Source organism: Empidonax traillii, unplaced genomic scaffold (genome assembly GCF_003031625.1).
Source record: "Empidonax traillii isolate 1590-97213 ecotype Southwest subspecies unplaced genomic scaffold, ASM303162v1 scaffold1218:size158664, whole genome shotgun sequence".
NCBI classification, from domain to species: domain Eukaryota; kingdom Metazoa; phylum Chordata; class Aves; order Passeriformes; family Tyrannidae; genus Empidonax; species Empidonax traillii.
Window position 1 is genome coordinate 14,798 of NW_020956411.1, and position 14,580 is coordinate 29,377.

At 35.1% G+C, this 14,580-nt stretch overlaps 1 protein-coding gene across 1 annotated transcript in view; it reads left to right on the plus strand.

Annotated features, from left to right (window-relative positions):
* Window positions 1-14,580, plus strand: part of LOC114069245 (splicing regulatory glutamine/lysine-rich protein 1-like) — a 61,803-nt gene that overhangs the window by 2,925 nt on the left and 44,298 nt on the right. The window contains exon 2 of the mRNA XM_027905901.1: window positions 7,546-7,679. Coding sequence (XP_027761702.1) covers window positions 7,546-7,679 — 134 coding nt within the window. The remainder of the gene's footprint in view (window positions 1-7,545; window positions 7,680-14,580) is intronic.

Consider the following 14,580-nt stretch of genomic DNA (forward strand, 5'->3'; position numbering starts at 1 on the left):
GCTGCAGGGGCCTCAGCTCTGGCACCTGGAGCACTCCTCCCCCTCCTTCTGCACTGACCTTGGTGTCTACTTTGTTGTTCCCATGTTCTCACTTTGCTCTTCCCTGGCTGGAATTCTTTCTGTGCCACAACCTTTCTGTTCTTAAATATGTTATCACAGAGGTGTTACTATTACTTCTGATTGCCTTGGCCTTGGCCAGTGGCAGGAAGCCCATCCTGGAGCCAGCTGGCATTGGCTCCACAGGACAGGGAAAACTTCTAGCAGCTTCTAACAGAAGCCACCCCTGTAGTGCCCCCCCGCTACCAAAACCCAGCCACAGAAACCCACTACACAGGACCACATCCAACCGGGTCTTGAACACTTCAAGGGATGTTTCCCTTTTTCCAGTCACCTGGGACTTCCTCTGACTGCCACAACTTTTCAAATATCATGAAGACTGGCTTGACAACTACATCAGCCAATTCCCTCAGGCCTCTGGGATGTATCTCATCAGGTCCCATAGACTTATGTACATTCAGGTTCCTCAGGTGATCATGAACCTGAACTTTACTTAGACAGAATATATAGACATATATACATGTACATGTGTATATATGCTTTATAAATCATAGAACATCTCCTTTTTCTATTTCAGCATTATGATATTTTCAAATAAAAGTATAAATTTTCCTTCATCTTATCCAAATCAGTCATGTTTGTCAGCCTTATACTTTTTCCCTAATCTGCTGAAGTCTAATCCATAAAATCTGATTTGTCAGAGCACTCCAAGAGATTTTTGGAAGTGGTAAATTTGATCAGGTGATCATTTCAACTTTATAGGAAGTTCATTTGATAACGCTGTTCCACTATAATTAATTGTGCAGCACCCTACTGCTGACTTGAATTAAAAAAAAAGGTTTATGACTTACTGGGGAGTGAGGATGATGTATCTGGCACCTATAGGCTCTTCAGTGATTGCAGAACAAAGTATAGGGCTGTGCTATGAACTAGCATTATGAGAGAGGAATTCCTTTTTATATGATGGTAATTTAATATATTCCACCTATCTAATATATATATTCAATGTTTACTACTCTGCTATTGGTTACTCATAAAAGGACTGATTGCACAAGGTATTTTGTAATTCATTATTAGCTACTGTGCATACTCAGGGCTCTTTCATTTGATTCGGGGGTCAATTGGTGGTCATGATCTCCCCCTGATGGGGGGAGTCTGAGTTGATTTCAGTACAGTTGATGAGTTGGCTTTGTTAGTTTCTTCTTATCTTGGGCAAAGGTCCTTTTGATATCTAAATTTTGCATTCTTCAGTATCATTAACCTTCCCCTAGGTCTGCAACCCCCAAACCACGTCAAGCCCCAAACCCCAACGAGGCAATTCTACTGACAAGCAACCCATCCCAGACATCACTGTCATTAACATGTCCCTTGGTTTTATAAGGTGCAACAGAGAATTTCTTTAAAAAAACTAGCAGGAAATCTCAATTGTTGAATTTAATTACTTACAGTTTAAATTAAATAGAAAACATAATGTTAGATTAGTTCACTTAAAGTTCTTGTAAGCATGCACAATGAGGAGAGGGAGAGAAACCACCTCAGTTTTTTAATGCATTGAATAAAATGCAGGTTCTGTAAGATGACTCTCTAGTATTCCTAGTGAACTTCCTGAACCTGGTGACTTTTCCCAGCAATTAATATCTTAAGACTGTGGTATTAAGTCAAGGTCCTTTATTTTGTATACTGAATTGATTTGGATAACTTTTATGAATGTTGAGCTAAATCACACTATGCTCTTTAGTAGTTTGTCACTTCATGTTTTATCTTCATTCATCAAAGCCCTTCAGTTTCCTCAGTCACTGCTAATTAGACATCCCATTAAGAAGGATGGATGTCATATCTGTCATGTTCCTGAAAGCCTAGTTCTCCGTGAGGAAGTGTCTCTCTCGTGTATTAGAAGTTTTCAATCTTTATGCAGATGGCAGTAAATGCTACTTTATTATTATTGTCATTTTCTGAAGAGGCCTGTGTGAACTGTGAGTAGTCGGCTTTCAGATTCAGCATTGAGGGCATTGGAAACTCTTGGTGCCGAAGAAGTTGTTTCCATATGATCAACATCCTGATTTTAGCTATTTGTCAGTGAGGCTTCACTGACACTGAAAACAATATTTCTTTTTATTGATAAACTATTAATGTGTATCATATTTTAGTGGGTCATAATGCTTGTTACTGGTGGCTGTTTGTATTTACTCATTTTCCTACAAGAAAATTTTAAATTTGACTTACTTGTACAACTATATACTGTTCTGCTCTCTGGAAGACTTTCTACTGAAACTTTAATCTAAAAAATGAAAGCACCTATTTGATGAATAACATCAGTAAACAAGTTATGTGGAGGTGGGAAGAGGGTTGGGTATTTTTTAATGCACTCATTTTACTCTTAGTAATTTGTATTTGATTATCAAATCTTAAAGAGACTAGCTGAGTTTATATTTTATCATGCTACAATTGTCTGCTGTATTGGTTTAAAATTGGTGTCAAAAACTTTCCCAAGGAACCTTGACTTCATGAGATTTTTAACCATTTCCTTGTAAGACTTGTCTCTTATAGACTGCTGTAAATAGCTTTCAGTGCTCAAAGACCCCTTTTATTCCATTTGATTACTATTGCCAAGCATTTTGGTCATCTCTTCTTCCCTGTCCCATAAACAGAGCTTTAGCCTTGAGAAGAAGGATGTTCAGAGAATTTGTGCTTTTTTTCTCTTTTCCTAACTGCTCAGAAATGAAAGTAACGGATGTTTGTAAAATCCTTTCAGAAAATAGGATTTCTATGTTGGGGTTTTTTTTTTAATTTACTTGTATGTATAGTTTTTTTCTGTTTTACATCTTTAGGAAAATAGGAGGACAGAATTGCAGGTTTCTAATTTTACCAAATGAGATCTGGTTTCTTTCTGAAGCTAAAAACTAAAATATCATAAAGAAAGCTTAAATATGTATATGAAAATTACTTGGAAAATTATTGTTAGATAGGGTGAAACAATTAACAAGAACAGAAGATAATATTACAGTCACAGCCTGTGTAAGAGAATTTATGTACTAAGAGTTGTTACTACATCAGGACCTTGGTGTGGATTTGCCACTTGTGTGTAGAAGAGGGTGGCTTTAGTGGGGCTTCTCTGTCATCTTCGGTTTTATTTTGTCATCAAAGTCTGAGGAAAAACTGACATTTTGAATATCTGTGGTCCTGATTTAGGTAGAAATCTGAATTCTCATGTTGAGAATGGAGAATTGCTGTAATTGTTTAACAAGTGCTCCTCAGTTTGCCATTTGCAAAACCTTCAGTGCTTAGAGATTTTTCTCAAGTAGGAATACACAGAGGCCATTAGGGAGGTAGGCATCCTGCAAGCCTGGGTGTGTAAAGATCTCTTAGAAGTCATGCTTGCATGGTGATGACAGGAGCATGAGAGGTGTCCTAGTTCCATCCAGGACAGGGTTAGTTTTTGCAATAGCCAGGAGGGGGCATGGCCAGGACCTGGATGTTATTCTATACCACCTCACCTCATTGCCAGGGTTGAGGGGAAGGGAGTCTCCTCTGGGGAGAAGGGGTTCTTTCTGGTCAAGCATGGCAGAGGGAGCAATGGGATAATGCTGGTTCCAAGCTGGAGTGAGTGTGGGGGGGCAATAATGTTTCTTTTCTTGTTCCCTCTGTCATTAGTATTGTTGCTGTCACTTATCTCATTGCTGTTTCCAGTAAATTATTCTTATCTCAAACAAATTGCTCTTATCTTTACCTTTTGTGCCTCCAATTCTCCTCTCCAGCCAGCTTCATGGGAGGGGGAGGGAGAAAGGGGGAAGGGGGTAGCAAGTAAGTGGCAGCATGGTTTGGAGAGTCTCACTGGGAGCACTAAACTGGGGAGTACCCTTCCTAAACCATGACAAGAGGGTATGCTATGTTCCCTGCTTTGTAGAATATTCTCTGAAACTTTGGTCTCTGCTGCATTTATGTGGGTTTTGTTTTTTAACCAGCCCAAAGCTACTGAAACTTACAAAATGTGTTGTCTGAGAAAGTATTAACTTGCTACCTTTCTGTTGGCTGTTTAAATAGACTTTTGTGTGAATATGAAAGCATGGCTTTATTTTCTCACAGTTCTGAACAAAGCCAAGACCAGTCTTTATAGATCACTTCCAGTTTGCAGTACAGTTAAGATCTGAAGCTGGTTAGCAGAGTGTGACAGGTCTTTTGCCTTGGGTATATACTTCCCTATGCCAACTATTTTAATAGCTTAGAATTGTTTTTCAGCACATTAGGAGACCAGTGACATCTGTAATCAGATTCTTAGTCCCAGTCATGCTTTTGTGTTAGGTTTGTCATCCAGTTGAAGTTTATGTTTCAGAGAAGCCTTCAAAATTACATTTGTAGCAATAAGCCTTCAAATGTGGCTGTAAGAGGATTTTTGATCAGTTAAATATTGAAAAGCTTTATAGAAATTGAATTTTTGCAGAATGAATTCTTTGAAAGCAGGGAGGCACAAAACACCATCAGGTTTTGAAAGCCCTGTTATAATACTGTTTGCTTCTGGATGTTCTGGAGTGGTCTTGGAAGCTAGTACACACAAGTGTTTCTTAGATATTGTTATATCCTGCAGCAACTGTGATATAGATAAGGCCTTTGATATAAAATGCACAGAGCCTTATTTAAATTTGATCTGCACAATTATTCCAGAACATCTTGTTTTGACAGGTTATTAATTTATGTTGTTGTCTTCTCCACCATCTCCACCCTGAGAAAATTTGGACCCTTAGAGGGATGTTTTGTAGCCTTTTATTTGACTTTTCACTGTAGCTTTCTGAATAGGTCATTCTTATGTTTTTGTTTGGTTGTTGTTCTATTGAGAGATGGATGTTACTGTCTCCCTACAAAGGAAAACAAAAATTGTAGAAACATCCAAATACTATTCAGATCTTGATTTCCTTTTTGAGTTTTCTTGCTTTCTTAAAGAAACTGTATTATAGTAACCTTAAATCATAGATGTAGGACTTGCTTTTTTGCATCAGTGCTTTGTAACCCTAGGAAGAAGACTATGACTCTACCTCAATTCAACCTTGAAAAGGATTGGCAGAAAAAAACTGAACAAAAGGAATTAAAACAGAATAGGATTTTTCTGTTTTAAGAAAGGCTTCTTAAAAGGCCTACTGGGGAAGTTTAGGAGGCCCACTTAGTAAAAGAAGAGGACTCAGTCACTGTGAAACTTTTTAGAATTTTAGACCTTTTGGATCTTAATCATCTTCCTCAATTTAGATGCAGCATTGATGTGTTTATTAATTCCATACAACAACTTTGAGAGTATCTGCTTGGAATTTGAGAGACTGCAAGATGGATTGGGCTAAACTTGAACTCCTTCTGGTACTTCCAGAAATTTGACAAGTCTTATAATTGAGAGAGGGTAAGGATTAAACAGTTCATGCAGTGTATTTTCCATGATTTGCTACTTTGCTGGAAGATAGATATATTTTTTCAAATGGAACTTACTGATGTTCCAGCAATATGCTTTTGTATTCTGTCTTTGAAGGCTTCACTTGTATTTACTTCATATGAAGAAATAAACTAATTGTGTAAAGAGTATAAATTTTGACTAGGGAATACATTTTTTTAAAGCAAATTTTGGTTTTGATCAAGATTATAAAGTTTGCATATTGTGCTTTCTGATGTATCTGTTGGTGTACTTTCTAAGGGAAAAGCAAATTACCCAACATACGTACTTTTAATTTCCTTCTTTATTCTAGTCTAATATTGAATTCCTCCTACCTCCTCCAGTGTTATCCTGTACCACACTATGCCAAACTAAGGCAGATGATAAAAAGGATTTTTGTTTCATTAGTGAACAAAGACCTAACAATTAAAAGAACTCTCAAGAACTGTTTTTATCTTAATATGATTTAACAAAATTTCTTTTGTGAAGGCCTAAGAAAGAGTATCAGTTAATATGGGCTAATATCCAAAAGACCCACTAAAAAATGCCTGGGCTTATTATCATAGAATACCCCGAGTTGGAAGGGACCCACAACGATCATCAAAGTCCAACTCCCGGCTCTGCACAGGACATCCCCATGAATCACACCATGTGCCTGAGAGCATTGTCCAAATGCTTCTTGAACTCAGACAGGCTTGGTGCTGTGACCACTGCCCTGGGGAGCCTGTTTTAGTACCCAACCACCCTCTGCGAGAAGAACCTTTTCCTAATATCCAACCTAAACCTCCCCTGACACAACTTCATGCTGTTCCCTCAGGTCCTGTCACTGGTCAACACAGAGAAGAGATCAGTGTCTGCCCCTCCTCTTCCCCTTGTGAGGAAGTTGTAGACTGCAATGAGGTCTCCCTTCAGTCTCCTTCAGGATGAACAGGTCAAGTGACCTCAGTCGCTCCTCATACGGCTTCCCCTCAAGGCCCTTCACCATCTTTGTAGCCCTCCTTTGGACACTTTGACTTTCTTAAACAAGGTTTATTTGGAGGATAAAAGATAAACTATAAATTATTTACAAATATGTTGTGCAAAGGTGGTATTTACAATAGTAATGTAATTTTGTTTAGCAAGATTCATAAAGAAACTCAGCCTTGGTAATTTGGGATTTTGGCTTCTGTAAGTTTCCATTAAAAAGGAGAAGGGGCTATACTATGCATTTTTAAGTGACAAGGTGTTACCACCCACCCCAGAAAGGAGGGGGAACCCAGGTTCTTTTTAATAAATCCCTTGGGGTGGATTAGAGTGAAATGACACTGAATAATTGGTGTTTGAAAACATATATGTAGGGTTTATTTTAGAACAATTTTGTTTCAAAGGTAAACAGGTATGTTGCCATTTTGAGTGTTATCATCTATATCTATCATCTATAGCAATATGGTATAAAGAAAACCTTTAGGGAAAATGCATAAGGGAGAGAAAGGAAAAGACAGGATAAGGGTAAGGGAGAGTAAGGGAAAGATGAGAGCGGATAAATGTATATAGTCAACATCCACGAGGTCCAGTGATGAAACTTGGTAGTTGCAGCTTCCATGTCTGTCAGTTGAAGTGGTGGTCTTGTTCCATTAGGGATGAAGGAGGGAAGCCTACACACTCAAAGAAGTTATGAGTGATTATATCCATGGATAGTGTCACAGGCCATGCTGTGAGCCTCCAACGTCTCCTGGGCCTGAGCAGAATTCCTGTGAGGGGCATGGTAAAAGGGTTTTTCCCCACCTTTCAGGATTGGCAGGGGCATGGGCTTTGATGGGCCAACAGCCGCCTCTTCCCAGCCCGCAAAAGTCCCCTGGCAATCCTAGAATGGGTAAATCATTAACCATTTCAGTCTCTGACACTGGGTAATTTAGTAAATTTGTAAATTTTTAAAAAATTAGTAAATTTTTAAGTAGGCAAATTATTAAATTTCTATACTTGTTTTTTGTGTAACTTTTCCAGGAAATCTAAAACTTTTTCAATTAAGAAATAATAGTTGAAAATATATGTATACATTTATTCAATATGGCTAATTGGTTTTTTTAACTTTTATCTTGCAGCAATGCACCTCTTACTTTTTCCTCCAAAGTATGTTATATTAAGTTTCGTGAAGCATCAAGTGTTGGTGTGGCCCAGCATCTAACAAACACAGTTTTTATTGACAGAGCTTTGATAGTTGTGCCCTGTGCAGAAGGTTGGTATTTTATATGTTCTTCTGTAATGTTGGTCTTTGTCCTGTCTGCTAATTGTTTTAAGCTTTTTTGTAAGGAGACAGTGCTCTGTTGTTATTTTATTTTATTTCTGTAAAAAAAAACCTTGAAACAAAATTGAAAATTGAACAAAGAAACACAATTGTATAGATTAAATTGAAATCCAGCATTAGAAAAAAAAGAGTTGATTTAAATTAGGATAATTCAATTTTCCACAGTTATTACATAGATTTTGGAAAAAGAAGGTAAAATAATACCCTTAACATGGTTTGTGTTGGCAAGCTTATTCCCACACAAAGTTCTATCTGAAGTCAATGGAGCACTGAAAAGATAAAACAGTTTCCTGGCACTGTGATAACACTGCAGTTTGGATCTTAATGTGTCGCCCTTGGTATGGTGTTTTGGATTTGTTTTTTTTTTTTTTTTTTTTTTTTTTTTTTTTTTTTTTTTTTTTTTTTTTTTTTTTTTTTTTTTTTTTTTTTTTTTTTTTTTTAAATACTAATTATTTTTCAATTTTTTAAGACCAAATCCCATTTTTTTTTGTAGATATGTGATATATGCATTTGACCATTTTTGATTTATTTAATCTTAAATATTTTGCATTTGTGGTGATAATTGCTGTTTGCATATAAATATTTACTTTTAAAAGTGCAAGAGTCAAGTTTTGGTTCAAAAAATACTGTTGACTTCTTGGAGTTTAACAGTGGTCCCAGAGTGCCATTTTTTGGCATGTTTGCCACATCATGATCTGGATAGTATGAGATTAGTGCTGCTGTAATGATACTCTGGGGTGTTCCTAGCAAACTCTGACAAGTCTCCAAAATTTCATAGACTTTAGGATGACCTACAATATACTGTCTATTCTTGTAGCCTTGTTACCATGGGCATATTAACAAGTCTTTTTGAAGCCTAGAGTTCTAGTTGCTTTTATGCTTTGTTTTGGAGGGGGTTTGGTTTTATTTTGGGACTTGTTCTTAAGGATATTGCTGTATCCACTTGAAGCTTTGTAGAGGCTTTGGGTAGGCAAAATGTATCAGGACAGAGTCCTGGCAAGAGGCAGGTAAAGCTACATTTTCCTGTGTCTCTGTGTCTCTTGATGGTAGACAATGAGTGGAAGGAGGATAAAATCAAAGTTCTGAGAAATCTTGTTCCAGACCTGTTTGTAGCTGACTTATTAGGCATTTCTCAGAAAATGTATTACAGAAAAATTGTCACTGTTCTAGACCATTCTGGACCCCACAGAGATTTATACATAATTAGGTGAACAAGTGATTGGGTTGTGAGGTCAAATTTTTTTTCAAGTCAGAATGCAGTCTCCATGTAACTTTCTAACAGAATCACTACTTTTAACTTGTAAAGATATGAATTCATATAGGTTTAACTTTCTGAAAACTTTATTCTGTGGGATAAGCATGGCTTTCAAGACCTTAGTGCAACATTTTTTATTCACTATATGTAGTTGTTAACGGAGTCAGTAGAGTGTATCATGGGCTTTAAAAGTAACAATGGCTATATATTCTACTGGAAGATTAAATTATATCCATGGCCGACAGTGCCAGCAATAAAACCTTTCATGTGCTGAATCAAACATATAGGAGGGGAAAAATACAACTCTGAAAACTTGGTTTTAAAAACCATTAAAATCTGAAATTTGGAGTGTATTTAAACAGTGCTAAATTAAAAGTATGAGGAAGGAATCACTACACCATAAAAACAATGTTAATCTTGTGACAATAAACAATTTAACAAAAATATAATTGTAAATGCATTAACATTATCATGTTGTCAAAAGATAACTTTTTTTGTGTGTGTATCATTAGGTTTTTCTTTAAACAGTATACTTAGAGAACACAAAGGTTGAAAGATAAACAAAGATACCACCCTAATAATTCTAAATTTTATGTCCACGTTGTCTAGTAGATGGATTTTGACTATTAATTTGGTTTTGTATGTTTTCTCTGTGTGATATTGGTGCATTATTAGATGACTAGACTGGCCAAGGCAGACCTGTTACACTTGCCTGAGTTAGGCATTGTTTGCCATGCCACTAAACCTGACGCCAAGTGAAATCTTCATGGGGAAAATGAGATCGAAGTCTGACCTGCTGAAGATGGATGCCCTGTGTCTGTTTTTATTTTATTTTGCTTTCATTCCTTTGTTTATTTTATTTTCATTTTTTCCCTTTTGTTTTGTTCTGTTAAATCTCTTACTCTTGTACTTGTGAACTGGTAATTCAGTTCTGAAAAAATGATGTTTTGTAAAGGGTTCACAGTGTTTCATTTTGAAGTTGACCTGAAGCTGCTTGTGGATGGTATACACAGAATTTAGGATATGATTAAGTTTTATGCTGTGAATTATGGATAAATTTGTCTTGGAATACATTTAAACATCTAAATTCAACAGATGAGCACATTGTTTCAGACTGGAATAGGGAAAAATATATCAGTTTTAAGATGCGTTCTTTCATATGTTATGCTTTGTGAGCTTATCTTGGAAAAGTTGAAACTTTCTGGAGAAATTAAGTTTACAAAGTAAAATCTTGATTTTTCTCTGCTATTTTTCTTCTCAGCAGAGTACTTTTAGGTTGCATGATCTGTTTAAAAGAAGGCCTTCTCTTTATATCTAATATGAAGAGTTTAAAATAATTATTTCTGATATTGAACTTTCATGAGTACTGAATGTTATGAAATATTTGTCTGCTTCTGATGAAACCTTCCTCCAGTGAGGTCAGTGGCAGTAAGATTTCATCCTTTTGTTTTTGTAATTTTTATAAAAAACTGTTTACCACTCATAAGTACAAATGCAGCCTGAGATTTTGGTTGGAATGTGTTGTGAGGCACATTGTCGTTCAACACTGTTATTCATGGGAAGATTGAAAATTGTGTGTGTGTGTATGTATGTGTGTATTGCACTTTTACACACTCATTATTTCAGTGGTCATTATTTCAAGAAGAGTTTAAAAAAAAGTATCATCTCACAATCTCAGAAGGCCTGGCAGTCCATGCTGGAGTGGTTGGGAAGGTTCTCATCCCTAAATGATGTTTGTTCTTGTGAAATGGAAGCCCTGAAACAGAAGTGCTGGACCAGGTGGTGTGTCTGGTCTTCGGGCATTGCTCTTCCCAGCCAGTTGCATTGGGACCAATTGGCTTCACTCTTGTAATGCACCAGGCTGTGAAATGCAGCTGGGAAGAGCTTCGTGATCTCTGTTGGATTTAGCTGTGCCAGTTGAGGTAATTACCAGTAATCTCTTTAATCTCTGCTGCTAAATCCAATAAGAATCATGAATTGAATCACACATTTTATTTGTAAGTGTGCATTTTTCATTGATTTAAAATAATAGAAAAACAACAATTCCTTTTCTTTCAAGTAGATGTGAGAAGAAAGTATTTTAAAAAGAAACATTGGTATTTTCAAAGCAGTTTTGAGGGGAAGGGAGGATTAACCATGTAGTTTCAGTATAAAGAGTAAGAAATTAATTTCTGAGCACATGGAGAATGATAAAAATACTGTGATTAGTACCTGCTTAACACAGGTAGTTCTGTTCAGTATTTAGCAAAATGGATTCTAGTATGGAGTAGGTTGACTAGGACTCTTAAGTACTTAGGAAATCTGTATATTTCTGAAGAAACCTAAGGTATCTCTGGTTAATACAGAGCTAATCTACATTTGCTTCCAGATTTCATTGCATAAGTGAAGAATAAATAAATAAATAAATGAACATAGAATCTGTAATTTATTAAACACTCATAAGCTTCAAAGAAATATTTCTAAGGATGTGGTATAGATGTGGCATATTTATTTTGTCTGTTTCCCTTATTAGAAATATCTTTGCCTCATTTCCATTCAGCTTTTAAATACCATGAGTTTAAAAACCAAAACAGTTATGCTTAAACTAATGTGTCCTAATTTGTTATGTCATTATCCTCATATTTTGTTGTATTTTGTGGGCTTGTATCCCTTTTATAAATAAATAAATGGAGATAACACTCCAAAACTTAAAGGCTATAACTCGTGAGGTTATTTGGCCTTACATATTAATTTGTTTTTCAAAACTATCTAAAGAACAGGGAAGTAAATTTGCAAGATATTTCAGGTTTTCTTTTTTTTTTTCCACAACAGTTTATTTTCTAGAGAATTGTTAAAAGGTATGACCTGATCTTAAAACCTTAAAATCTAGAAGGGGGATCTTTTGAAAAGACAGCATCTCTGAAAATTCAGGCCAATTTTCAGAGCTTTGTCTGTAGAAATAGACTTTTCTTCATTTTTGAATAAAATAAATAAACAGATCTTTGTGTCATGGAACTGACCAACTAGATTTTGTATTTAAAATTAAACATTACATTCTTGAGGGACCAAAGTATTCTGGAAATAATGCTGCTAACTTCATAATTTATATATGTATGTTATTGCTTTTCTGAACTATAATAGTTTATTTAACTGAAATTGTTCAATTGATTCCTTCAGAAATGTTTGAGCAAATGAATAACTCAAATTATTTCAGTAAGATGAGCCATATGCTTAAAGTTTAGAGTTGTATTTAAGTACTTTTCTGAACTTGACTCCCTGTCTGTTTAGTTATATGCATAACTCAGTTCCTATTTAAAAGGTCTAAATGTCTTAAGCATCTCTTAGGTTTATCTGGTTAAGTGTGTATTGAATTGGATGTTTGTAAGTGCATACTTGAATTAGGCATATGTACACTATTGATCAAGGATCTAAATTAGGATGCAGATGTACTACTTTAGGTGCCATTTCTGCCATTGAATTTATTTCAGCCATGTCTTGATCCTGTAGAAACCTATATGAGTATCCAGTTAATTGCAAGATGCTGGCTCAGCAATCATTTGGAAATACTTAAGTATTTTGTTTTTCAGAAGAACTGGTATATAATTGTATGCCTAATTTGCACATACAGTTGTTGGAACTGTATATTTGGAAACCTGTTAGTTAGCTTCATAGTAGACAGGATATGAGGCAAGGTACCTGATTCCCATGAGCAGTCTGGCAAATCAGATACACCTCTCATTGCATGTCTGACTTCAAAATGAGACCTGTAAAGAGTGCTCAACATTATGACAATGATTCAAATTTATGCATGTTTTTATAAAAGCCCTGGAAGACATAATTGCACAGTTAATTCTTAAATGCTAATAATTTTCCTATTTTTCTCCTTTATATAGCAAAACAAAGTGGTTTGTTACATCTTAAGGAGCAAGGTGCCTCAAAACTTGAATAAAATAAATCTAAATAGAAGGTGTGAGGAAAAAAAAGAAGAGTATTGTTATTTTATCTTTTCTATTCCATTCATACTACATATAAATTAATTTTCATTTATATTTGTTTTGTCCTTTGGTCATTTCCAAATCTAGCTTAGTCCTTGCTGCAGATCTGTAGAACAGGTTTTCACCTTTTGTCTTTTTATTTTTTTTCAAGTAGTATAATTCCTATGGGGTTTATTTTCACTCATATAGCTAAAATTACAATGTTTGGAAAATATTATATTTTGGTTTTTTATAACAATATTTATATTAATTTTTAAATCCTGAAGTTAGGGGTTTTATAGTTAAAACATATACAGTTTGAACCAAAGCAGTAAAAGCCACTGGCATGGTATTTGTATATACCTTGACTTTTAAAACATTGTTTAAATAAAAGCATTTACCTTATTAAAGTACATGGGGTAATAACCAAAGGACTCAGTTGGATAGCATATATACAGTTACTCCAGTAATTTTGAATAAATCATAGATTCCTAGTATAATTAGAACTTCCTTTCTGTACTTTTTCAGTTCAATATTTAATGTTTGTACCAGTTTAAATCCCTTTGCATTTCAAATTTAAAACATACCTTTAATTGCATTTGTAATCAACTGTTACATCTTTTGATTTTTGAAGATTTGTTTATTATTTATTTAGCAGTCTAATTGTAACTAACTGAATGAAACCTGTATTTAGTACAGATTAGATATTACTTAAACTTTAGCATGACAGGGAAAATATAATATGGTTGACAAAGTAGGAAATACATATTATAGGAAAATATAGCTTACTTAACTGATCAGTTATGATTTTCTTCAATTTCAGTAAGTTTAAAGATAATTTATCAAAGTTTCAGATAAACTGAGGAGACCTAGAATGTAAGACAGTACAAATCTGAATTTTTCTGCCTTCCCTTTCTCCACTTCTAACTTCACTTGTAGTAAGTCTTGTGTGGAGTCACAGTAATTTTTATTTTATTTTTATTTATTTTAACATCAAAAATAGGTAACACTAGAGGGTGAAAAAGCTCACTAATTTCAGTTAGCACATACTTTGTTCCTTTTTTTTTTAAAACTGATTTGGTTATTTGCCATTTTGGGGGATTAAACTTTAAAAAATGTTCTTCTTTTCTGTATCTGATGTTCTGTGTGCTATTAGTGATGCAGCCAACACGAACGGTTGTCATGTGTAAAACAACTTTCGATCACCGTGAAAACACTGCCCTGGGAAAGCGTCCATGCTTGATATCGTATGGTTCATGAACATTAAGTTTCCAGTACAGGTGACTCATAGCTCCAAGTGTTAAATAATTGTGTACATTATTCAATTTTTAAAATAATCCATTAATAAGATTGCTAGTCTTTGAAGTTTTGCTCACTTTTGTTTTTCCTAGTAGAGCAGGGTAAAAGGAAAAACTTAAGTTTGTATTTGTTTTTTGTAAGGATCTGGTACATAGATTCATTCTTATTTATTATTTTTTTTTAATGCAAGGGTAATTGTAAAATCATAGAAAGAGTAACATCTATATAGTGTTCCAACTCTGCGTAATGCTTTCATTTGCTTCTTCAGGTAAAATTCCAGATGAAGCCAAAGCCCTTTCTCTATTGGCGCCTGCTCCTACTATGG